We start from the raw sequence: 26,453 nt of genomic DNA, 5'->3' as shown, positions 1-26,453 counted from the left end.
CGGCTGACGTGACATGTGAGCCCGGGAGGGTTTCAAGGTTAACTGAAGCTCCGGGCTCCCACCCCGGGGCTGCTGACCCGGGGCTGCTCGGGAACAATCCTTTGTCACCTGCCTTTGTCACTCGGGCTGGCGCCGGGCTCGTCCCCTCCGCTGGGACACGCAGGGAGGAGTTGGCCACAGGGGACCCCCCAAACAGCAGGACGTGGATGTTTCTCCTCGGTGCTTCTCTGGGAGCCCCTCTGCGGTTCCCTGCCCGTGGGTTCCTCCCTTGGGATGCTCCAGGAGCAGGAGGAGCTGCCTGGTCCCCAACCTGTGGCCCAGAAGGGACATCCCGGGATGTGCAGCCCCATCCCGGAGCGCTGCACGGGGCTGAGGGGGATGCTGAGCTGCCGCAGAGCCGGGCAGGCACCAAGAGCTCTTCTCTCATGTGTCACCCCCACTGGGGCACCTGTCACCCACTGAGGCCAAACATTTGCTCGCTCTGGTCGCTGTGGGACACGCACATTTAACTCTCCCCATTCCGGGCTCCGTCCCGGGGACACATCCTGCAGGGATGGTGCTCACACTGCCCGGATCTGGCTCAGAATTCTGCAGCAAGAACCGAGGAACCCACGGGCAGCAATCCCACAAAACCTCTCCCATGTCTGCTGTGCTTGTGGAGCAGAACTTGTGGCCGGCGGGACCCTTTTCTCTTCATCCTGTTCATTTTATCCCCCCCTCCCTCTCGCCTTGCCCGGGAGAGGCTGGAGGAGGATTGAGGGGCATGCTGGAGTGGGAATGCCAGTCCCACGGATGCCCATCAGCCTGGCATGGCCATGGCCCGGTTGGTGGCCTCGCTGCCCGGAATTGTCCCCTCCGCATGCCGAGGAGGGTGGTGGGCGAGCAGGGAGGGCTGGGACAAGGCTGGGAACAAAAGGGATTGTGAAACCAGATCCCTGGAACTCCGGGCTCTGCCCAGACGCTGCCCTTGTTCTCCCGGAGGTCACAAATATCGTGTTTAATCCCTGGCACTCCAAGGCTGTGCCAGCGAGGTTGGCATCACGGGGGGGGATTCCAGTCGGCAATTTCAGGAGATTTCGGTGGGGAAGTGTCTAGGGAAAAGTGACTGTGGAGGAGAAAAGCTCCTGATGGGAATGACCATCTCGTCTGGATGGAGCTGCAGCTCAGGGAAGGGATTTCAGGATATTTTGAGGTCTGAGTGAGCAAAAAGGGCAGGAGAAAGAGCTGCGGGGGCAGAGCTGGGGCCAGGACCAGCCCCGGGCACAGCCGGGGATGAGAGGGATCAATCTCGGTCCCTCATCCTGCCAAGTTCGGCTGGATTCATCGTCCAGCCGAGCCCAATTACCTTAATTTGTGGCATTAAGGAAAAATCCATAAGCATCGGGGAAGTGATGTGTGGTGGTTTCCCAGGACTGGCCGTGGAGCCACCGGCGCCTCCTGGGCTCTGTCTGTGCTGGGGCACAGCTGACAGCACGAGAGGAAACCCTGGAGCTGTGGACATCTCCCAGAATGGTATTTTTTTCAGGAAAAACCATTTTTTGCCCGCCCAGCCTGGAAGAAACCCCTGGTGCTGCCGGGGTTGTGGTTGGGGTGAGATGGTGGGCTTTGAAGGGTTGGGGGTGCAGAGGGTGGCACAGAAATTCGGGATGGGCATGGGGTGCAGATGGCTGCCAGGGTTTCTGCTGGGATTTGGAAGACGTTGCATCTGCTCCACTGCTGACTTCTGCTGTCAGCTGAAATCCTCTGTGCTGCACGGGCCAGATCCTGCTCTCCCCTGAGGATCCTGCTCCAGCCTGCAGATGGAAGCGCCTCCAGGCACATCACATCCTTCTCCTCCTGCGGATATTGGGGGGCTTGTTGGCCCCCAGGAAAACCTGAGCGCTTTAAATATGTCTGTATGCACAAACCTGCCTCTGGAGCCCTGTAGTGAACAAAAGAGCTGTGGGAAGTGGCTGCAGCCTGTGAATGGATGTCAAGGAATAACACGCGGATCTGTGCCACGGCAAAATCAAGCATCGTCCCTTCTTATCTGCAGAAGAGCCTGTGTTTTACATGAAAAAGCCTTTCTAATTAATAGGCCAGCCCCTCTTGAGCTCGATAAAAAATGGAGTCAAAAGGATTTGATTAACCCCTGCTCCGTGCCGGGCGCGTGCTCTGCCTGAGCGAGAGCAGCCCCAGCCAGGCCTGCCCGGGCTGATAACGGCTCCGTGTCCCGAAATCCCGGCAGCACCCCGGTACCCCCGAGCCTGAGACCCCCCAAAACCCACCTGGGGGTGTCCAGCCCCAGGCACAGCCCCTCAGAGAGCCGGGATGCTCCAGAGCCACCTCGTGCTGCTGCCTGGTCCTTATGAATGTCCTTTGCTCCAGCTGGTATTTTTTTCTGTGATCAGACACATTTGACTAAACTAATACATATGTATACACTCCTGGACGTTCCCATCCAAACCAATGTAAATTACCTCTGACCAATACATTTTCCCAGGAAATCAATGCATTTTAACACTGGATAATATTTATGAAATTGAATTCTTTTTTATTGAAGCTAATGCAATTCCCTTCTGTTTTATGCATTTTTATTAAACTAATGCATTTTAAATTAAACTGTTGTATATTAACTACAATGGCTGTGGGTACTTACAGTAAAGTAATATATGTTTGCTGAAATCAATACATATTCCAAACCTGGGAATTTCCAGTTAACAAGGCTATATCAAATATAACAAATGCATGTACCTGCTTAATTTGATGCTTATATACAACTGGCTGCTATATTTGTTTATTGGTAATGATTATTTTAAAGGGGGGAAGCATATTAAGGGTAGAAAGACAGATTCCTGCTGGGAGCTGCAGTTGGAAGCTGCCAGAGGTGCTCACCCAATCTCTGATGCTCGAACTGGGGGATGTGGGGGTGACCCACGGGCCCTGGTGCTGGCTGGTGGCTGAAATTCATCTCTGCCACAGCTGCTTTCTGTGCCCTCTGTCACACCCCTGCACCTCAGCGAGAAGTCAGCAGTGGAGCAGATGAGGTTTTGGGGACATCCTTCCCTTGCCCACCACACTCCCCCACAGCTCCTTGCTGCTGGCAGCATCCTCGGGAGATTTCAGGGGGTTTTACCCCTCTCCCCTTGGTCTTCAGGAGGTTTCCATGTGTAGCAGATTATTCCAGACGGATTTGATGCCACAGCTTTGCCTGACTCAGATCTGTTTTCCCTTAGAAAGTTACAGCACAGTGGTTATGGCCGGGAGGGTTTGCCCAGCGCAGGAATTTGGGGACGAGCTGGCACCTGCCTGACAGACTGGCTGAGGACGGGGACAAGGACGGACAATTCCTGAGCTCTGTCCGGGGTTGTGCCCTACACCGAGGACAGGATGCGACCCCGGGGGGAGGTGGCTGTCCTGCCTTCCAGAGCCGCAGCATTGACAGGAAAGCCAGAAATAGCAGCGTTATCCGCCGTGAGCACGCCAGCGGCGCCGGGGCTGAGATAATTTGGGCGAAGAAATAAAAGAGGAAAATTAATTAAAGAGCATGTGCTAATTGTAGGGGAAATGTGCGTGGGAAGGCGGCCGGTGGAGGAGCTCGGGCATCCTCCCCGCACATCCTGGGGCAGCCGGGGGGCAGCGAGAGCTGAGGCCGGGCAGGGCTCAGCGATGTCCCGCAGGCACCGCGGGGAGCCAAGGGGGGCTGTCAACCCCCGAGGTGCCTCACCCTGAGCTCCTGCGCCTTCTTGTCCCTTTGCGTCCCCTCACCATGTCCCCCCGTGTCCCCCCCGTATCCCCCCCGTGTCCCCCCCATGTCCCCCCATGTCCCCCCGTGTCCCCCTCGTGTCCCCCCGTGTCCCCCCCGTGTCCCCCGACCCGGCCCGCGGGGACGCGCTGCAGTTCCCGTTGTGGCCACCAGGTGGCGACGTTGTAGCGGGCGCTGCCCGGTCCCGGCGGGAGGGGGAGAGGAAAGGGATGGGAAAAGGGAATGGGAAAAGGGATTGGGAAAAGGGATTGGGGAAAAGGGATTGGGAAAAGGGGATGGGGAAAGGGATTGGGGAGAAGGGATGGGAAAAGGGATTGGGGAAAGGGATTGGGAAAAGGGATGGGGGGAAAAGGGATTGGGGAAAAGGAATTGGGGGAAAAGGGATTGGGGAAAAGAGATGGGAAAAGGGATGGGGGAAAAGGGGTTGGGGAAAGGGATGGGGGAAAGGAATTGGGGAAAAGGACTGGGGAAAAGGGATGGGGAAAGGGACGGGGAAAGGGTTTGGGGAAAGGGATTGGGGAAGGGATGGGAAAATAGTTTGGGCGAAAAGGGTTTGGGGGAAAAGGGTTTGGGGGAAAAGGGTTTGGGGGAAAAGGGTTTGGGGGAAAAGGGATAGGGGAAATGGACGTGAGGAAAAGGATGGGGGAAATGGATCGAGGAAAAGGGATGGGGGAAAGGGATGGGGGAGAGGGCAGGGAGAGCAGCAGGAGAGAAAGAAGCAGAGGGGAGAGTGAAGGGAGAGGGAAGAAGGGCTGCAGGGAGAGGCGCCATGGCCATGAAGCTCCACCACCTGTGGTAATGGGGTTCTGCGCTGCCACAGATCCAGCGAAGGGTTTGGGTGGGAAGGGACCTCACTTGCACCTCACTGCTGTGGAAAATCCTGCATCCCTGAGCTGGCAAAGAGCCCTGGGGTGGCCCTGGCTTTTCCCACTGGAGGAGATAAAACACCAGCAGTGGGGGCACAGGGAGGGCAGCAGCACCTCTGCCAGGGCTTCTGGGACCCCAGGACCAAACCTGCTGGGGGACAGGGGCTGCACTGCCTTCCCCTGCACGGGATGGGGACAGATCTGCAGCAGCTGCTGGGGTGTCCACGGGGGAGGTGCTCAGGGCTGCAGCTGCATTGGAGCTCCTCACACATCCCTGCACGGGCTGTCCCATGCCAGGCTCCTGGGGTCCCTCTGCCCATCCCTGGCACAAGGTGACTGAGCAAGCTCCCAGTCAGCACTGGGTCACCACCAGACTGGTTCACCACCACAGCTCTCGCTGCCAGCATCATCCCTCAGCTGCCTAAAGGGGCCAGATCACTGCACAAAGGAGTTACGTGGATCACAAACAGGCAGGAATAAATTAATGCCTGGAATGGGAGTGTGCTGAAATCCATTTTTTTTTCTTTTTTTTTTTTTTTTTAAAGTACACAGAAAAGTCCCTTCCATATTTTAATTAAAAGCCTTTCAGAGAGGAGGCAAGGGGCTGCCATTTACAACGGGCTATTGTCAGGCACACAAAGCAAACGGGGCTGGAGACAAACTGATTTATTAACCTGCGCCTCGCAGCACTCCCCGGGGTGGGTGAGCCCTCTGTGGAGGGGGGGTGGCAGCACTGGGGTCCCCCTGCTCTCCCCAGGGTGCTCCAGGGCCATGGGGCAGCACCCAAGGGGACACAGGGGACACGGCTGGTTTGTGCCACCCCGCAGCTCTCCGTCCCTCCAGGTGGCACAGGGTGCAGTCCCTCTCCCCTTCCTTACTGCTCCCATTGATTTATTAATGATTTGGCCAAACAGCAACATTCCTCCAAAGCCCACAATTTAATTTGCTCACCAAGTTAGTTTTGCTCCTGATTTATGAGCAGGCTCCTGTGCTCCCTGGGCAGCAGAGCAGGGTGGTGATTTATGGGGGTGAGATCAGCTTTGTGGGCACGGGGAGAAGGTCCCTGCCTGGGACCTGTCCTGGTGGTGTCCAGCAGGGAGCACCTGGACCATGAACAGACTGGGCAACCCCTGCTGCTGGCATGGAGAGGAACCAGCTTTCCCCCCAGCAAAGTCCACTCATCCCACCTGGGATCACTGGCAAACCTCCCCGTGGCTCTGAGGGATGTATGGAACTGAATTCCCACCTGGAATCTCCCCTTGCACGGCCTCTGCTCCCACCCCTGGCTGATTACAGCCTCATTAAGCCAGAGGTGAAGCAGCTTCCTGGCACCACCAGCAGCCCCAATCTCATTGCAAATCTCAGTGACTCCCAGCAGTTTCCACTCCCTGATTTTTATGATTTGGGGGATAAGGGCACTTATTTATAATGCTTATTTATAGCACTTGGGTTGCCAGAACAAAGTTGGAGGCTTTGACCTTGTGCCCCCAAGGAGGTGCAGCACCTGGGCACTCATGATTGGGGTCTCAGAGCATCCATGGAATTTGCTGTTGATGCCACCAGGGTTGGGATTTCAGTTTGGGATTTTCATCTGGGGTTCCCCGATTCTAGGCAATGTATTTGTTGCAGGACCATAAGAAGGATTTGTCCTTTTCCAGCCAGCTCTGATGTGGGGAAGATGCTGGTGCAGGGCTCACAGGAGCATCCAGGCTCTCTCTCACACCAACTGCCTCGACTCCTGCAAATCTTTCTTTGAACTTTGATTTTCTGCTCACTTGTTCTTCTGCCTGAGGCATTTTGCAATTGTGGGATTGTGAGCGGCTCTGAGTGGAAGAAGTGAGAAGAACAAGATCATTTCCTGGCTGCTTGTGCTACAGCGTGGGGCCAAGGTTACTTTGGGTGTCTGCCTCACCCTTTTGGACAATTTTCCTGGCCCAGGAGCAGCCCTGTCCCTGTGAGAATGGGAATCAGGGGCAGGGCAGGGTGCAGTTTGAAGGGTGTCCCTTTTCCTCAGTGTCTTCTGAACTCAAACTCTGCTTTTTGGTGGCATCCTAAGAGCCCTGCAAAGCACAGGGACCCGCAGCAGGGTGATACCTGGGCAGTGAGGGGCTGCTTCCTCCCCAGCCTCATGTAGAGAGAGGCTCCAGCACTGCAAGATTTGCTGCAGCAAGGAGAGTTTTAGGAGCAGTGAAGGATGACAAGTGACAGGAGCACCTCCAGGTCTGTGCTGCCCATCTCCCTCCAGCCCCTCTGAGCACAGGGATCCACAGGGAACAGGCACCTTCCCTGCTCAAAACTGAGTCGTGGCCAGTGGGGCTGGGATCCTCCAGCACAAACACGGCTCTGCTGGGAGGTACAACTTCCCCAGGGCATTGGGAATTAATTCTCCAAGCCCCTTTTGCATATTGGTGTGGCCAGTACAACAGGCTACAGGGCAAGGTGGTGTAGAAAACGTAAAATTGTTTTTTCTTTTTGGTGGGGAAGCAGAGAGGGAATTTTTGGGACAGGTGTTGTCAGTGCCCACACGCTGCTGGGTGGGCTCTGTTCCTCTGCTGAAGTTGGTTGGATTCTTCAGAACCATTGAGAAATTTAAAAAATACAGCCCTAAACCATCCCGAATTTGGAGTACTTGTGAATTAGGGGTGTTTCTGGCTGTGCAGCGCTGGGAGTATGTTTGCTGTAACCATTCCCAGCAGGTCAAAGGTGCAGGAAGGGTCAGATTAGGCGGAAAAAACCCCCACAAACCTGGAAAAGTTTAACCGGCGGTTTCCGGCTGGCGGCTTTTCCAGCTAAAAACCTTAATTTAGCCGGGAGAAATCCACTGCCCGGGGGACCCCGCGCCCCTCGCCGGGACCGAGACCCTTAGGGGGGTGTCCAGGAGCCGGGGGGGCGATGCTCGGGGGTGGCCCCGGGGGGGACAGGGGTGGTCCAGGCGGGTGCCCCGTCCCTGCTGGCCGCGGGGCCGGTCCCGGCGGGGGCGGGCGGGCAGGCGGGTGGTCCCCGCTCCCTCCGCTCCCTCCGCGCCCCTCCGCGGCACCGGGCTCCCCCAAGATGGCCGCCGAGGTGGGATCGATGTGTCGATACCGGACACGGTTTGATGCCCGCCGGCTCCAGGTCGGTGGCGGCGGCGGCGGCGGGCGGGAGGGGAGGGATGGGGGCGGCCGCCCGGATCACTCCCCCCCATCCTTATCCCCGTCCGTCCCTCCCTCCCTCTCCCCCCGCGCCCGCCCCCCTCCCTCCGCCCGCCCTTCCCCATCGATAGGTATCAGAAATTGATCCCCGCCGCCGCCGCCGCTCTTTGTTCGGCGCCGCCCGCCCGGGAGCCTGGAGCGGAGCCTGGAGCGGAGCATGGAGCAGCGCTAGCGGCGATGGAGCCGCGATGGAGCCGCGGCCCCCGCCCCGCCGCCCCCGAGGTGACAGCAGGGCCGGGGGGCGGCCGCCGCTCCGCCCCGGCGGGAGGGAGGGAGGGAGGAAGAGGAGGGAGAGAAGTTGCGCGGGATGAAGTTGCGGGGAGCGCGGCCCCCCGCGCCGCCCCGCCAAGTTTCTGGCGGTGCCCGCCCGCCGAGCGGAGCCGCAGGTGCTGCCCGAGGGCTGCCGAACGTCCCCGGCGCCGCCCGCAGCGGGGGCGGCTCGGTCCCCGCATCCCCCCGCATCCCCCGGGGCGGGCAGAGCCGCGCGGTTGCGGTGATGGATGCGGGGATGGCGGAGCGGGGCTGCCCCGAGCCCCGCCGCCCTCCCATTGTTATCCAGGGCCGGTGTGCGGGGCCGGTGCGGGGGCTCGGCCAGCCCTGAGCGCCGGGAAGGCGGTCGGTACCGGGCGGTGCTGCTCGGACCGGGGATGGATGCGGCGTGGGGGCGGCAGCTCCTTTGTGGCTCCGGGCAGGTCACGGCCGCCGTATCCCACCGTGGTACCCTCGGTCTGTGAAATTCCCGGTAAGTCCTTTGTTACCGTGCGCGGGGGGAAGGTTGCCAGGGGCTGCTGACAGTTTGTGACCTTAAATACGCACCTTAAATAGGAGGTGGGTAATTAACACAATGGCTCTCCCAACATAATGGGATGAAACCCAACCTGGAGCCGCTACAACAACCGAAACGCTCATTTTCATGGATATGAAATGGGTTTATCCCTATAGGATATTCCGGAGTTTAAAATGCAGCGTGCTTCGGAGGGGAGTAAACAAATTGAAATGCCATTTATGGGGCTCCGGTAGTGGATCAACAGTTCCAGCATTTAATACATTTTGGCTTTTAAGCAGATTACGTGCTGCATTTGCGCTACGCGACCCGAAAAGTAGCGCAGGTACCGCGGCCGGTGGGTTTGCCACGACTGCTCAGTTCTGGCATTGTGGCCGGGAAGGGATTATGGCTCTAAGCGCTTCGGATACAAAAGCGTTCCTCTCTAAATCGCGCTAATGACTTTTCCTGGGTGCGCGCAGAACCTTTATTTAGAGATAAATATTGGCAGCTACTTTGCCGTGGGTCTGTCGGGGGCGAACTTTGCCGGAGGGAGAGGTGGGCTGGGAGGTGGCGGTTCTCCCTCCTTCCCTCCTTCCTTCCTTCCTTCCCCGTTCCGCCTGGCCGGTGCCTTGGCTGGGCACGGAGCTGGAGAGGAGCAGTGGGGATTGACTTCTGTCCAGGCAGCACTTCTGCCGCCTCGCCAGGATCGCGTTGGGAAAGGTGACCTTGTGCCAGCTTGGCCTAATGCCCTCCATTAAGAAAAAAAAAAAAAGAAAACAAGAGGGAGAAAAAAAAAAAAAAAAAAAAAAAAAAGCAAGCAATCCATCTATAATTCTTCCAAGCAATCCATCTATAATTCTTCCAAGAGCTTTTTCCTTTTTTTTTTTTTTTTTTATTTCCCCTCACCCTTCCTTTCTAATGGATGTGTCTGAGCAGCTCTGGTGGCCTGGGGCTGGCCAGGAATGGCAGAGTTTGAGCCGGCCTGATGAATGGTGGGCATATGGAAAACACGGGGATAATGTGCGACTCGGCAGCGCTCGGATGGAAACGGCGCTGAGCCCTTTTACGGCAGAGAGCCGCGGAAATGAGAAGAGATAAAATTCTATCGAAGATAATGCCAGACGTATTTCACCGGGTTATGAGATTGGTTTATTGTGTACATTACTAATGCAGTATTTTTTTACAGCTTTCTTGTGTGTGATAGTCAGAGCGGGATTCATACCTTCATGGGGTTTTTGGGGTTTAATTTGCTTGGGGTTTATTGCGTTCTGCTTGGCACCGTGTGGATTTATGGGATGCTCCATGTGCTGGATGCTGCTCTAATCCAACCCATTCCGCGTTAAAACGGCGAAAAAATGGGCAAGAGTTTTGAGCTGCTGATTTGGGGTAATAAATACAACGGCGAGCGAGAGCGATTAGAGCCATCTTTTATAAATGTCTTCACATCTCATTATGCAGATGAGCTCTGGCTACACGGCTCCAAGCCTTTGGTTCTCATCAAATAAAATCTTCTTGGGTTTATTTCCCGGAATGCAAATGCTCTCTCCGCGTGCCGGAGTTGGGCAGAAACTTCGGCGGCTCTGCCGGATGGTGGAGAGCCTCGGAGCCTGGTCTGGCTGATGAAATGTTTTTGCTGCTTAAAGTTTAGGGGAGAAGGAGAGGGAAAAAAAAAAATACACAACTGTGGATGTGATTAAAATATTATAACCTTATGATATTCTGAAGTGCATAAATTTTACATATCAGCTACAGAGGGAGTTTAGACATCCATTAAATGATATGACAGCTTGACTTATCTAAATGTGCATCATTTAACAATGTGTCAAAATTCTGCTTTATATAGACGACAGCAGTAAATAAGCTATCAGTCCTCTTGGCTGGAGCTTAATTCCTGGAGCTTGGACTAATAAACTTAACTGAATTCTTGTGCAGCAGCAGGAGAGACCTGGGGGGAGGCTGAGGTGCTTCTGGGGCTGTGACTGGGGGAGCTTCACCTCTGCAAATGCCTCTGGTGCTCTGGGTTTTTGGGGCTCTTATGGAGAGACTGGTGGGACATTGAGGTTTCCTCCAGCATTTCCAGCACCCAACACCTTCCATCCCCATCCCTGCTGGAGGGTGGGATGGTGGCTGTGCTCACTGAAACCATGGAGAGCCCAAGGAGGCTCTGGGTGCCCCCATCTGAGGAATTTTTGTCTTTCCAAGCTGAAATCTCCGCGTTTGTGGAAGTGCAGCCTGTGCTCAGGGCTGGCTGAGAAGAAGCCTTGCGAGGTTGGGAATGCAGTTTGTGCTTTCCAGTGGCTCCAGCTGCTCCGGGTGCAGCGGGGCGTGGGGAGCACTGGCTGCAGAATCATTGGTTTGAACAATTAATCTGAATTTGGGCAGCACCAGAGCCGGGGCCTCAGCAGATGTTTGTCTCATGGTTGGCTCGGCTGCTGTCTGATGGTTGTGTGCTCCTCCTGGGAGCTTCCCTTGGCCAGAACTCTTCAGGTGGGTCTCTGCTGTCTCCTACAGGGCTGTGCCCCGTTGGTGGGGACAAAAGTGACACTTTTTCCCTTTACCCAGGAGCTCTGTGTCCTTAGGGATCGAGGGCTGAAGTGCAGCTGCCTCCAAGGAGGTCCAGCTGAACTGGTCACTGAAGTGCAGATGATGCTCCAGCATCAACAAGTTCAAACCTTGGTCATGGGAGGACTCAGGTGTCTTGGAATGTCACTGTTGCTGACCACCTCGTGGTGTCCCCTTCCTCCTGAGGTGGCAATCCACGCCACCCCCCAAATCCTTCATTAATACTGATATTTCTACTATTTCCAATTTATATGTCAGGAGAGGGAGGAGATGGGCTGTGTTTCTGGTCCCACCTGCTCTGGGGTCAATATTGAGCATCGCCAGACTGTGAAGTTCCTGAAGTGAAATCTGATTTTTTTATCTTTTAATTTTTTTTTTTCTGGCTGAATAATTGAGATGCTGCCAGACAAGAAGAGCTGCAGAAAATGAGAGTTTATCTTTAGCACCACGGTTCTCACTTTAGAAACTGGTGACCCCAATTCCAGCCTGGAGAGTGACTTCTTCCCTAATTAATAAATCCATTAATTAATTGTGTGCGTGCTGCAGCCCATTAGAGATGTACATGCTGGCCTCCTGATCCAGTTTAGTGGATTGTCTCTGTGGCCTTGGGAGCAAGTGGGGGAAAAAGGGATTGTGACCATGAGGCAGCTAGGGGACAGGGATGGAAATACAATTTGAATTTTGTGGGACTGCAGGGATGAGCATGAGCCCTGCCATGTCCTGGTGGGTGTTCCAGCTTGGAGAGGGGTGTGGGGCTGAGTGGAGTGCTCAGGGCTGCTGTGCCCACTGGAATGGGGACAGCAGTGAGGGCTGGGGGTCGTGGGGTGCCCCTTGTGTGGATACAGAGCTGTGGCATCACCTGGTGGGTTTGGCAGGGCTGGGCACGGCTCCTGGCCACGGGTGGGGTGGAATGTTAAAGCCTTGGGTGATCTGAACTATTATTTATGAGCAGCTAGGAAGTAGTGCACTCCCAGTCTGCCAGTCCTTCAGGGGGCACTTGCTGAGCTGGAAAACCTCAGCAGAGCCTGCAGAACCTGTGATGCATCTCCCCCACGTGTGCTGGCACAGGAGCTGCTCCCTTCAGTTAATTCTTCTTGCTGTCTGCAGAGACCTGGAATGAAAATACAGGCAAATTGTTGTGTGTGCTGGTCCCAGAGCCCCTGTTTTCTCTGCTGAATGGGAAGCTGGCTGTTGGCAGAAGAATTGTCATCTTTAAATGCAGGAGGCTTTGCTTGCCTATGCATTTTAGGGGCTCCAGGGGTCCCTCTGCTCCCCTATTTTTCACTCTTGGTTTTGTTGGCTGGAGAAAATCAGTCTATTTGTGTTCCCAGAGGTGGCTGCATGCCCCAAGGGACAGCAGTGGTGCTTCTCCCCTCCTCCCTTGAGTGCTGGCGTAATCATGGCACCACATCCCTGGCTGCATGAATTCCCACATCCCAAATTTCAGGGAATTATCCCGGGAGCTGCCAACAAAACACAGCAAATTGAAATTACAGAGCCATTGTTTTGCAGGGAGGGAAGGTGAGCAGCAGCATGCCTTGAAATGGGATCTGTTTAGGATTTGCAGGCCATGGGTGTGTGCTCCCCCCACAGCACACCTCAGGACAGAGCCCACACTGCAGCTCACGTGTAGCACATTCCCTCTGGGATTGGGAAAGGCACATTAGAGTCATCCATTCCCCCCAAACGCCTGGCTGAAGTTTCTCAGAACATTTTGTACCATCCTGCTCCTATTACCGAAAGATGTAATTCCCCAACTTGGGAGATAATAAGCAGGTATTGACTTCTGCTGGGGTCATTATCAAGATTTATTCAGTCAATATGGCTCCTTGGGTCAATAAATCTTGAGGTTGATAAAGGAGGAATATATACTTGCAGACTTTATTAAAAAGTTTTCCCCTTTTGTAACACTTTTTCCTCTGCGTTGCAACAGGATCAGTGACTGAGTTTTCTTTAATTACTTTTTTTTTTTTTTTTCTGTGGTGCACATTTTCCTGCAGCTTTTGGTCTGTTTTTCCAAGACAGCACAATTTGGGAAGTAGGATTTGGCCCGATGCTGGCTCTGGTTTGCTGGAGGTCCCTTTTGTGCTGTGATTCCCCCTCTCCTGGCTTGACTCTAGTGCTGGGTGAGGATCTGGGGGAATGGGGGTAATATTCAATATTCCCACCACAGGCAGCTTTTTTAAGACGAATTCCCTGGTCATGCCAACACCTCCTCCCGAAATGGATTTGGTGCCTTTTATTCCTTAACATGGCCTTGCTGTTTAATTATTTTTTTGTCTACTTTGGTGCAGCACTAAGTGATTTCCCAAAGCTGCCCCAGCACCCCTGAGCATTGACTTTGCTGCGGTTCAAACGAGCGTGGGGCTGATTTAATATTTAACTCTCGGCGTGTGCCTGTGCCAGCCAGTCCTCCTGCAACACAGATTCCCAAAAAAGTAAATAACCAATTTGAACCCCGGGTAAATATTCCTCTGGTGGGAGCTGTGCCGTGCGTCAGCCGCTCCGAGCACGCCGCCGTTGCCTTTGGTAACGCTCCCGTGGTTTTACACCAAAGTCAGGACCTCGAGCATCCTTTGTTTTCTTCCGTCAGGATAACATAATAAAGTATTACCTGGTGCTGGCAGCAGGGCTTGTAATGTGTGCTGTAAGCACGGAGCAGAGCTGGGGTGTTATTGCTCAGCCTGGCTGCAGAGGACATTTATTCCTTATTAATCACGCTGACGGGGAGAGCTGCCTCCGTCTGCGGCTCTGGGAGCACTGCACAAACATTGCTGCATCCCTGGGAGCTGGAGCATTATTAGCCCTCCTGCCCCCTCAGTTTCTTGGCTCAGTGAGGAGCTGTGGGGCACAGTTTGGGCTAAAAACCCCCGTGCTGCCCAGCACGGCGCTGGGATGGGGTGGGTGGATGGTGGAGGACCCCGTGCTGTAGCTGTCCCTCAGGATGGTGGGGCTAAACTTCATCCAGGGGAGGGTTAGGTTGGATATCAGGGAAAGGTTCAGCCCCCAGAGGGTGCTGGGCACTGAACCAGCTCCCCGGGGAATGGGCACGGCCTTGAGGCTGCCAGAGCTCCAGGAGCATTTGGACAACACTCCCAGGATGGAATTGTTGGAGTGTCTGTGCAGGACCAGAGGGGGGTTGGCCGATGATCCTTTTGGGTTCCTTACAACTCAGGACACTCCGTGATTCCCTGAGTCTGTGGGGGTCTCTCCCCTGGAGCAGCTGCTGATGCCAGGAAGGGATGGAGTGGCATTCTGTGGCCGTGCCGCTCCGTTCCCTTCCCCTGGCACCAGCGATGGGCTGTGTTGTGTTGATGCCAACCCATCCAAACTCCTCCCAGCCCCGTTCCTGGCACAGCCGAGGGCTGGCGGGTGCCCGGGCAGGCGGGGCTGTGCCCTGGGCACGGCTCCAGCTCCAGGCTGGGCATCCCGGGCCAGCAGCTCCGCTCCACACGCCGCCGAGGCAGCATCTCCTGCCACCGCACTTGCCTTTCAAATAAAAGCAGCTAATTAACATTATTCTTTAATTATTGCCTTTATCAACAAGGGGTCTGGTTTATACCAGCAGGATAGTCGCTTTCCTTTCCACTACCCAAGCGAATGCTTCAATTCCTGTTGCTTTTGAAATGAATTTGATGTCATCTGCCCATTGTCACTTAATGGGGACACTTGGGTAATGATTGTGCGCTCCAGCCCTGTTAGCAGCACTGCGAGCGTGTAATTTAGCCCCTTAGGCAACGGTACTTTTGAAATCTCTGGATAGTTTTGAACTCTCTGTTCTTAATTAAATATGCAATTTTTCACGGTAACCAGGTTAATTCTTTTGTGTTGTGTTGTAATACTGTTAGGAATTTTCATAGTTCTTATTAAACATTATTCAGGCATTGTGAATTCCATAATTAAAAAAAATGAAAAGAACAAAGCTTGATTCACTTCTTTCTTTTCCCTGGTTAATTTATCAAATGAATTTTGCAAATTTTTCTTTTTCTCCCCAGACAGTGTGCCAAGTGTTTTAAAGGGGAAGGATTTAATTGCTCTGTAGGGATTGGTTGGTTATGAAGGATTTGGCTGTTTGATTAGTAAACCCTATTGGGAATGGTTTAATGCTCCATGATCTTAAAAACTGTCTGATTGTGAGGCTCTCTAAGGATGTTTTCTCTCTTCCTCATGTACGGAAAAGGCTTTGCACAAGTGTGATTATGAGACGGGGAGGAGGGAGCCGAGGTCGGAGCTGGGTGATCTGGCCAGGAGGAGGAGGAGGATGGTGAGGCAAACCAGCTCTTGTTCCCATGTATCCCTGCAGATTATGGGAATGGATCCCTGGCTGGGCCAGGATGGGGCTGCTCCGGGCTGGATCCATCACTCAGTTCCTCCTCCAAGGCTCGCTGCCTGTTTTACCTTGCAATATAATGGAATTTTATGGAATCACTGGTTTATTAAGAGGCAAACCCCTGCTGTGCTCTCTGTGCCTGAATCACTCTGGTGTCCCTGGGCACATCCCTGTAGGGCTGCTGGCGTGGCTGTGGGATCCATGCAGGCTGGACATGCACGAGGAGGGATGTGGGGATGCAGGAACCCCAAAGCAGGGGGATCCCACCTGCTCTGACTGTGGAGCCTGGGGCTGTCCAGCCAGGAGTTTTTATCCAGGCAGGCTGTTAAAAAAAAGGATAAAACCACTCAGTTTCTGCTGGTTTTCTTGTCCTCTTTGGATCCAGAAATGATGGAGGTGATGTCTGTGCACTGATATTGGGGCTGCAGGGAAGGGCTGTGGCTGGAAAGGCACAGTACTCCAAAATCCCTGCTGGGTGAGAGCCTGGGCTTCCCTTCCAGAGTATCCAGGAGCATCCCTGTGAGCACTGCCAGCACTATTCTGTGTTGTTTTTAAAGCCCTTTTGGATTTAATATAGAGGAAAAAAAAGGTCAATATTTGGTGGTTTTAGCCATATGGTGCCAGCTGGGCTCTCCCTGATGTTGTGGGGTGAAGGATGATGGGGCCTCACTATTAAATAACAGAACAGCAGCGTGGTGCTGGCACCCAGTGGGATTTTGGGGGGAGCAGGAGGGGTTTTGCCTCCTGCCTGGAGCATCCCTGGGAGGTGCCTCTGTCTGGGAGCTGCAGCCCAGCCAGGATCGATCGTGGCCAGTCTGAGGGGGCTCCCCAGGGGTTATTTGGGCTTTAAGGAGAGGTCAGAGAGTCATTACACTTATAAATATATTACCATTTAAGAGAAGAGCTGTCATTATCTTTGAACTTGGTTTATGTGGAGCCAGTTTTTCCTCATTCTGATTCCAGCCAGGAGGATCAGCCAAGCTGGGGAAACACCTGCACAGCTTGTGGGGGGAAATAAAGGATTCAGCAGAGCTGGGCAGGGGGGCTTTGCCTCAAAATGCTTTTGAATCTATGCTTAAAACTGCTGCTTTCCCCTTAAACTTGGAGAAAGGTGTTAGTTTGAGGTTTGGGGAAACCAAGTGATGCTGTGGTGATGCAGCTGGCAGCGAATTCTGGGTTGGAATCTGTGTCAGAGCTGGGGTTTCTCTGCATCATCATCATCTTTTGGATGTTTTTGAGGAGGGACAAGTCAGCAGCACACGAGTGTCCTGGTGTGACCAGGTGGGAATGTCGCCAGCCCACAAAGAGAAATCCAAGATGCCACCAAGCAGTGGCACCACACCGTGGCAATGCCTCCCTAGCTGGGTTGAGCAGTGTGGGCAGGGATGCCAATGGGGCTTAAAAATAAGGATTTAAACCAAAATAAATCCCAGTTATTCCCCCAGTTTTCCTCATGGCTGAGCGAGGCACTGAACAAGCAATGCTGGGCTGTGGCTGAGGCAGGGACACAAACCATTTGCTCTGGTGGTGACACAGGCTTGGAGCAGAGACCAGCATGACTGAGGAGTTCCACAGGGCTGTGCTGAAGGCAGAAAGTCACTTAAAAACAAAGAAAAAAACGAAAAAGAAAGAAAAAAAAAAAAGAAAGGCTAGACATTTGCAAGGCGAAGGCAAGCAGATGCCAGTAATGTATTCCCAGGCATGACACAGAGTGGCAGCGTGTCATGAACCGTGTCCCCAGGGACCCCTGGGTCTGTGATATTGGCTTTAACCCCCACCAGCTCTGCTCAGGGTGTAAATTCATCAGGCTTATGGGTATTGCTCTTGGACTACTGAATAATTTACAGTTGCAGAGCCCAGCCAGGTTCAGGTCATCGGGGTTCATGGGTTAATAACAGGTTTGGTTTTTGTTGTCAGCATCTGCCTTGATAACATATGAAAGAATCCTATTCTGTTGATTAGATTTTGAAATGGATCAATTTTTAATCAGCAGAACATCTGACTCACTCAATAAGAGGAGCGTGGTGGAGACAGGACGAGGGGCTCGTTATTTACAGGATTGTTTGTTTTTACTAATACGCAAATCCTCGCTGGGGCTGGAGCCTCCCCCCTGCCTTCCCTGGCCCCGGCTCCCCCAAAATAAATCGCTGGGATTATCTGCAGCCTCGTGCCAGGTATTTGATCCATCCACTGATTGGGTGGGAAATCCATGCTGCTGCTCAGGGCACGCTGCAGCTTTGATTTAACTATCTTGTTATCGATGGAAAACATTTATTTACCAGTCACCAAAACATGGGTGCTTTATTTGGCTCTTCCTGAGCATCCTGTGTGGAGGTCCCCTCCCCAAGGACCACCAGGATGGGCTTGTGGGTGCTGGGAGAGCAGAACAAACCCTGGTGGGATGCAGAAATATCCTGGTCAAATTTTTGTCTGTTAGCAAACTTTCTGAGGGAATAACTTTTGATTTCATCATTCAAAAGAGGTGGATCCCCATAGAAAGCTAAATACTGAATGGAGGACCTGGGCAAAAGCTTTACTTATTTATTTTCTAAATTATTTGGTTTTGATTCTTGGGCACAAAAATAAAAATCCAAAGTTGATGTATTTCATTGCATCTTGATAAACTGTACATGTTTCTTTCTGTAAAGACATTCATGAAATAGATATTTTTTTTAAATAATAAATGAGTGGGTTTTTACTGGAATCCACTGGGTCAAAATTTTGGCTTGAAGACAGGTTAAGAAGTGCCATCACCCTGAAAATCAAATTCTGCTTTTTAACAACAGAAAAGGTAAAAGTCTCATAAATGTAACTTTGGGAAGCGTGTCAGCAGGGTACAATGGCTCTGTGGGGACTGGCTGGGGACTCTGTCACTGGCAGATAATGATATAGATAAGAACTTGTTGGGATGATAATTTGCATGGGTTTGCCCTGGGCTCTTTGGGATTTTGCTTTTAAAACTTGTGCCTCCTGGCAGTCTCCTTAACCTAAATAAATATTCTCCCTCGGGTCAATTAAGATCATGTCTGGCGGTGAGGACTTGCTTCTGGTAGATTTTTTTTTTTTGTTTTCTTCATTTTTTTTTCCTCAAAAGTGTGGCTGCTTCTTAAAAAATTGGTGCATTTCTGGATTTATAGATAGAGGTTTTTTGTTGATTCTATGAGGTGGTGATTTAAGCATTGGGAGAAGCGTGCTGAGGCCTCTGGCTGGTGCTGGGGATGCTGGAGGTGAGGATGTGAACATGGGGATGGATTTCCTGATCCCTTTGGGTGCCACAGCCTGTTCCAGCTCCCAGCTGAGCACCCACATGCTCTGTGTTTGCTGGTCACTACCGAGGTTTCCTCTGGAGCTTTGCAGTGCCTGGTGTTATTACAACCCCATAATCCCAAGGGCTCATTCCTATAACCTGGAAATAACTCTGCAGATAATGGGTGTTTGCTCTCAGCAGACACAGGTGATGTATCAGCCTCTGCTAAGATCATTAGCACTGTGAGCAGGTTAAATATGCAGATTTTATCATCCCTGGCAGGTTTATTTGCAGGAGAGCGATGGGTGTCACAAATTCGGGACTTCCAAATGAAGTTTATTTTAGTGATGGAAAATGTGCTTCTTCTCTTGAGCATCTGCTGGTTATTTTCAGACAAGAGTTGGAAGAAAAACAGATTTGCAAAGAGTAGAGGGACTCCTGAGTTGGTTTTTTATTAAATAATGGCTGCTTAGAAAGCAATGATGGGGTTTAGTGCCCGATTTGGGCAGTGGGAGTTGCTCTGGGGACTTGCCCAGTTCTTGGCTCCTCTGGTAACTTATTAACTCCAAAAATTGTCCTTGTGTTTAGCAGCTGAGTAAACTTATTGCTGACGGGTGCCTGGGTTTTAATGTCATTGCTCTGGGTGGGATTGACCCAAAACAGCTCCAGAGGTGGTTCTGCTGCCCTGTGGGAGCTGGGTCTGGCAGGGTGGGAGCAAACAGCACAGGAGGGGCTGGAAATGGTGCTTGGCTGCTTCCTTTGCAATTGAGGCCATGCAAGGGGGTTTCTCCTTTGCAGCTCAGGGATTTTTTAGGGTTCCCATCCCTGGAACTTTTCAAGACCAGATTATACAAGGCTTGGAGAAACTTGGGGTAATGGAAGGTCTCCGTTCTTATGGCAGGAGGGGGAAAGAGATGATGTTCAATGTCCCTTCCAAACCAAAGCATTTTTTATTCTGTGATTCATTTTGGGTGCATGAATTTGTACCCCAGCCAGTCCCAGGTACAACCTTCTGTGTCACTCCAAATCTGCATGGATTTGATCCAGAGTTACCAAACCCTGCAAACCATCCTCTCCTCTTTCCTCCTTGATTTTTTGAGCCGTTTAGCCAAGTATGATGCTGCAATAATTTTGGGCACCACAGGGTATTTGGGTTCATTAGGTCTCGCTGTGGGGACCATACAAATTTACCTTTTGACAGCAGTGGTCTTCTCTGCCCATCCCTTCCCTTTTGGAAGAATCCCTTTCCCACCAGGATGCATAACCTGAGCCTGGAAGGGTTTCTGCTTTTCGGTCTTTTTTTAGGCTAATAATTAAACCATAATGACAGAGCCCAGCATCTCTTTATTTAAAGAGCAGATGGAGTGTTCTGGATATTAGCATGGCCCTGGCTCCCACAGTGCCAGCAGCTCCTGGAGCTCGGGGTTGGGATGAGCCCCCCGAGGACTGTGTTATTGGGTGGGCAGCATGTGGCAACGCCGTGGGACGCCAAAATTACAACGGCATCGTTAGGTAGGGACAAGTTGAGATGCTTTTCCTGTCCCTCTTTCCTATGGCACGGCTGAATCCCAGGAAGCTGCTTCCAAAAAGCACCTTTGGACTGCTGAGTTGGCACAGCTGGCACGTCACGGGCTGAGCTCTGCCTCCATCCCACCCCCGAGCGACCCGCGGCTGCTGCGGTTACGAGCGGAGCGGGGCTCTTTTGGTGACACACATTTTAATGGATAATCCCAGCCTGCCACTTCCAAAAGCTATAAAAGAACAGAGCACAGGCTCTGGCTGCTGAGCTGGCCCGCAGCTCATTGCTCCCTCCTCACCACTGTGATGTGGAGCTGCAGTGGTGATTTTGGAGCTGCCAGTGCCATCCTGGAGGGTCCAGATCCATCCCCAGCAAATCCCTGTCTTTCCCCATTTTGGTGTCCACCCAGCATCACCATCTAGCCACAGTGCTGTGTACCTCCCACCTGGATTTCTCATTGAAACACTTTATTTTTTTGTTTTCTAAGCAGCCACAATTGATAATTTAGCTCTGGATAAAGCAACCTTCCAGCTTTTTCTTTCTTAGAGGCCAAAACATTGATGTTGTGTGAAATGGGAGCTTTGAGGAGGCTTTGTATGGAACTTAGCTTCCTGAAAAATTTATTTACTGCGACTGTGATCCGCAGGAGTGAATTGATGTTTATCTATAGTAGTTCTTGCCAGAAAAAAAAAATGCATAACTGCACTTTCTTGGGAAGCCTTGAAAGGCCTTTTAAATAAGTGTCTAATAGTAGGCTTTCAATAGCAAGCAGCCAGCTTGATAGACAGTGTACAGTATATTATTAACTATAAGCAGGCTTAATCTTTTCCTCATGTTTTAGAGAATGCTTTATAACCTTGTGGCCAAAGAATTCATGATCGCCAGGTATTTGAAGCTAAGCAAAAATTATACCAGCTGTAACTGCTGGGAGATCGATCGTGCCGGGAAAGGGAGAGGCAGCGAGCTCCTGCTGCAGCCCTGTCCTGGAGCTGCTGTCCCAGCCACTCCTGGCTGGCTCCGTGGGGTTTAGGTGGGATATGTGTCTCGTGGAAGATTCCCCAGGGAGGGATGCTCGTGGGGAGGGTGTGGTTTGTTTATTCTCCTCACAATCACCATGTGGGATGGGGGTCCAGGTCCCAGCTCAGTGATGGAATTGAGTCGTGGGATTGTTAAGGTTGGGAAAGATCTCCAAAGTCATCAAGTCCAACCATTAACCCATGAACAGTGTCATGTTCACCACTAAGCTGTCCCCATGGTTCCAAGGGTGGCAATTCCACCCCTGCCGTGGGCAGTCTGTTCCAAAATCTGACCACCCTTTCAGTGAAAGAATTTTCTTGGATTTCCAATCTAAACCTCCCTTGGTACAGCTTGAGGCTGTTCCCTCTTGTTCTTTGTTCCCTGGGGGCAGAGCCTGACTCCCCCCACCCTGTACCCTCCTGTCAGGGAGTTTTGGAGAGCCAAAAGTTCCCCCCTGAGCCTCTTTTTTTGGCCCCATGTTGTGGTGTCCTCTTTTGCTGTCGAGTCCCTCAGCTCCTCCTGCCCGTGCTGTTGGATCCTGGGAGCTCTGGCCAGGAGTCAGGGAATCAATAGATGGTTAAGGTGATAAGTGGCTTTGCTAAAAACCAATTTTGCAAGAGGAGTTTGCAAAGAGGTCAGCGGAGAGGATCTGCATCTGCACTCGCTTCAGCCCGGAGCTTGACCTGAATTAACCTGGGAAATACCCTCAGTGTGGGATGGCCAATCTCCTCCTGCTTCTGTGAATCCGTGTGGATCCTATGGGAGGGTGAGCCTGAGGAATGTCTCCTTCCTCCAGGCAGAGCATTTGGGTGAGGTGAGTGTGCCTGAAGGCAACAGAGAATTAAACAAGCAGAGTTTGCTCAGCTGATAATCTGGGAGCTGGAGCTGTGCAGGAATTCTGGTGGCAATGTTTACATATGGATGAAGTGCTCCTGTATAGCTCCTCCAACGTGGCTGGTCTAAGCAGGCTTTTCTCCAATCTCCACCATGGCTGGATGCTGCTTCCAGCCCTATTTTCCCTTGAACCAACGCATTAATTGCACCCACTGTTAAGGAGATCCTGTTTTCAGGGTGCTTGCTGCTTTTGGCACAGCTTGGTGACACTGCTGGGGCTGTGCCACCTCCTGCCACCAAGCACGAGTGTCTGAGTTCTGGGTGTCACCACGTGGACCCCAACTCTGTGTCACTGTAAGAGATGGATTAGGGAGGAATGAGCAAGCAGCCACCAACAGTGCCCATGTGGATTTTCTGTGGGCAGAGTATTGGGGTTGTTTTTAGACTTTCTGACATTTCCCTGACTTGACTCATCTTTTCCCACCTGTAAGACCAGGAATACTCCCCAAACTCCATCCTCAAATGTTGGACACTGGGGCTGATGGCAGAATGAGCCAACACCAGCATCCCCTCTCCCCTCGGGCAACGATTTTTTATTTTCTCTGCTTTTTTTCCCCATTTATCAGGTGGAATTCCCCCTTGGCTGGTGAACCCAGAAAGAGCATAGTGGGATGCTCATGCCTTGCAGTTGAGCTTTTTTCAGCCCATTATTTATTACTCCATCTCTCCCCTGCACAGCCGCCGTTCGGATGCTGTGGCTGAAACCACCTTGTTATTTTATTTTTTTTAATCATCATGGGGAGGCTGTTTCTGGATACTGATTGACAGAAACATCTTATCTCCTCTAGTCAAAGTGTCTCCTCTTTGCGTGGTAATGAAAGAGTTTGACACTTTGACACGAGTGTCAAACACTTTCCGGAAGATGCAAACAGTGCAGGCTTTGATCTAGGTGCAAACTGGTTTTATTACAACAAACAGATCCCCCCTTTCATCCAGAAAGGGAGATAAGGGGTTTCAATTGGTGCTAAGTAGCAGCTGCTCTTAAGGGTTTTAAAAATAAAAATAAGAAAAAAATAATAATAATGGAATAGTGGAGCTGTTATGTCATGTTATAAACTTGTGCTGGTGCTGTGCACTGAAGTAAGGTGGGTGTAAAGCCAGTAGTGGGAAGGATAAATGGGAGAGAATCCTCCTAAAATAAAACCACAGAAATTTCCTCTTTTGGGAGATGTTTGGATTTGTTTTTCTCCAGTATTTCCATCTTCAGAAATGCCTTTTCTGGAGAAAATTTGTTCTGCTTTTCATAAAATCGGCGGGGTTTTGTGAAAAAGAACCACTTCTGCTACTATTTGGAGTTTTTTAATGAAGAGGGAGGTGGGCAGCCCTTTTGAGTTCTCTGGGGTTTGATATCTTCACTGGGATGCTGGGTCCTGTCCCATGGTCTCACCCAGGACAGCGCCTATGGGACAGTGATGGGATCTGCAGGGTTTCCCCATTTTCCCATCCACCTTTTCTCTGAGATGGAATGGGGCTTTGCCTTCTTTCCCCTCCAAATTTCACCTGTAATTCATTAAAGGTTGATATTTATTATATTATCCCCTAGCCAAGCCTGGAGGTATTTTAAGCTGGAGGGAGAGATCCCAAACACACCCTCAGGCTGACAAAATTCTCAGTCATGAGCTTTTCTTTTTTAGTAGATAACTCTAAGTAGAAATGGGTAAAATTCCTTCCTGGCATCACTCTGCTGGCGTTAGGCTGGACCATGCCTGGATTTGGCCCAAGTTTGTCTAATTAAATGCAGCAGCACCTTCTCTCTATTTTGAGCCTTGAGCTTGGGCACAAATGCCCTGTGAGCAGCTGAAGAGAATTGATGTGATGTGTGGAAATTGTTAAGTTACAGCAAATCCTGAGGTTTGTGTGTGGATTTTCCCTTCCTTCTCTCCTGTATGGACACAAGCGTGGTCAGACTGGGAACTGCCTTCAGCCTTGTGGATTTGGGAGTTTTCCTTTTTTTCCAGTGCCCTTGGCATTCATCTCACCCCATCCCTGGCTTGATTCTGTCCTGTCTCCATTGTCTGTCACTGTGGAATTCCCTCCATGGGTTGATTCCTGTTGGGATACCTGGCACTGGTGACCCCAGTGAGGAGTGGTCCCTGTCTGCCTTTGGGCATTGCCCCCTGCGATGTCTCAGCCCAAATCCAGGGGGTGAGGAAGCATTAGGGTGATCATGTAGGGGCAGAAGTGCTTAATTTAGTGCCCTCTTAATTAGACCAGCAATTCCTGCTCCTGGCCCTCCTCCCTGGGTGCTCCATGCCAAGGGGGCTGGAGCACAGGAGATGCTGGATTGGGAAGTGACAGAGGATTTTGGGGCTTAATTTTAGCCAGAACATGTGGCTCGTTTTTAGATGCTTCTCAAATCAAGTTGTGGTGGTTTTGTTGTAGTCGAGGAAAGGAAAAAAACCAAACCCAAAACTGGAAAGGCAGCTCGGTTTAGATGGAATCTCTCCACAGCCAGAGTTGGGGAATTTAATAGGAAGGAGCTATTCCACATTGCCTGGCCTGCGCCAGAGATTAAAACTCACATTTCATTTTTATACACTGTGGTTAATCCAATAATGATTCCGTGTTCCAAACGGCAATAATATCTTTCAGCATAGTTAATCAGAAGAGACTTAATGCTGTCACTATTTATTAACCTTTGTTGAAAAGCAAGAAGTTTTCCTACTAATCTGTGATTGTTGCTCTTGTCAGGCTCTGTCAAGTGCAAACCAGATTTGGCATTTGTTCCGGCGGGGAGGATGCTGCTGCCTTCCCTGCTGCATCCAACCCCCGTGCAAGGACCTGCTCCCCTGTGCTGCCTGGGGATGCTCTGGGTGCTGGAAGCTTTGCATCCAGCCAGGTTGCTCCCCTCTCTCTCTCCTTGCAGCTTCCAGAGGGTTTCCAGCCTCCAGCCACACAGATCCTGGTGTTTGGGCTGAAGAGGCAGCTTCTCCCCTGCTTGGACTTAGGATTTGTCTGCCTGGGAGATAGCTTGGGGGTGTTTGGGTCAAAAAGGCAGCTGTATCCTGCCCCAGGTTTATATTTTTTTCTGCTGAGCCATGTTTTTACATTGACATCAGGACAATGTAAAATGCTGTTGGAGCCAGCAGGCTCCTGCTGTGGGGAGATGCTCTCCTGGCCAGGTGGCACTGGAGCTGAGCTGAGCTGAGCTGAGGCAGTGGAGGTGGCTTTCCCTCCCATCCAAAAAGGCATCCCTGTGTGATCCCAGTCCCTGGCAGAGGCATGTGGGTTGCTGCCCTTGGAACCAGAGCCCTGGGCTGGCATTTCCCAGGATGGTGATTCTGCAGCACCAGGAACGGACGTGGATTTGGGAAGTTGTGCTGTTTGGAGCTCCGTGCTGATAAAAGGTCAGTGCATGAAGGAATCTCAGCCTTCGGTGTTCTCCCGTTTGGCTCCTGTTGCAGGGAGGCCAGTGCTGGAATTGGCTTGTAGGAGCACCTGGGATTAATGAGCCAGCTTGGTGCCACGCAGGAATCGATGCTTCCTGCATTAATTGCGCTGTGTTCGAGCTGCGGCTTTTTATTCTGAGTTATGGAGTTACAGGGAGAGATGTCTCTCTTCAGCACAGCCCTGGATCCCACGGGAAAGGGTCCTTTTCCCAACACCCATCCTGCCACAGTGCGGGTGGCACATCCTTGCTGTGGGAGGGGGATGCCCAGCTCTGGCTGGGGAGGGAAAACCAAAAACCAGGACGAAAATAAACCCCAATTCTCTGCTTCCCACCCTTCAGCCAAATGAAGAGATGGATGGTGATGGCCAGGCTGGAGTGCAAAAGCCACCAGCAGCCACCTGTGGGTCCAGCTCTGGTGTGCACTGGGAGATGGATGGAGGGATGGATGGGCAGGAGAGGTCAGGTCTCCAAAAAAGGCTGGTGTCTCCTTGCAAGTGGGTTTGCAGCAGCTTTCACATTTATTTACGCATTAATTGCCATTTAATTGCAAATTATTTTTGTTTACTTGCAATTATTTCTGACTTCTGTAACTGAGCATTCATGTGGATAGAGAGCAAAGTCTCCCAGCCCCTTGGGGCTTTGGGAACTGTTCTGGAAGAGCAGTTGTTGCTGGTATTTCTTATTTTTAGGCTGGACTAACATCGAGCACTATTCTGATCCTCTTGATCATTCCAACAGGTGCAGTTATTCTACATACAGCCCCAAACAATCCTACTTTGATAACATCACTGAAGCCTAAACATGGTATTTGTATTTTTAGCAAATAGTTCATTCTGGTATTGATTTACGTGTAATGTGGTCCTTGCATGAATAACTACCATAAATCTGGAAGCATTTATTAACCCAAATAGCTGCAAACTCAGTC

General features: G+C 51.8%; 1 protein-coding gene across 10 annotated transcripts in view; it reads left to right on the top strand.

The window, feature by feature from the left end:
* The first annotated feature begins 7,308 nt into the window (after positions 1-7,308).
* Positions 7,309-26,453, top strand: part of CUX2 (cut like homeobox 2) — a 62,509-nt gene continuing 43,364 nt past the window's right edge. For 2 of the 10 annotated variants that reach the window (XM_072936051.1, XM_072936050.1), the window contains exon 1: positions 7,321-7,725. In XM_072936051.1, coding sequence (XP_072792152.1) covers positions 7,504-7,725 — 222 coding nt within the window. In that variant the 5' untranslated portion in view covers positions 7,321-7,503. The other 8 variants (XM_072936054.1, XM_072936052.1, XM_072936055.1 and 5 more) reach the window with 6 other exon arrangements.

Source organism: Taeniopygia guttata, chromosome 15, assembly GCF_048771995.1.
Source record: "Taeniopygia guttata chromosome 15, bTaeGut7.mat, whole genome shotgun sequence".
In the NCBI taxonomy this organism is placed as follows: Eukaryota; Metazoa; Chordata; class Aves; order Passeriformes; family Estrildidae; genus Taeniopygia; species Taeniopygia guttata.
The sequence above is the reverse complement of the archived record's forward strand: the minus strand, read 5'-3'. Positions and strand labels throughout refer to the sequence as shown.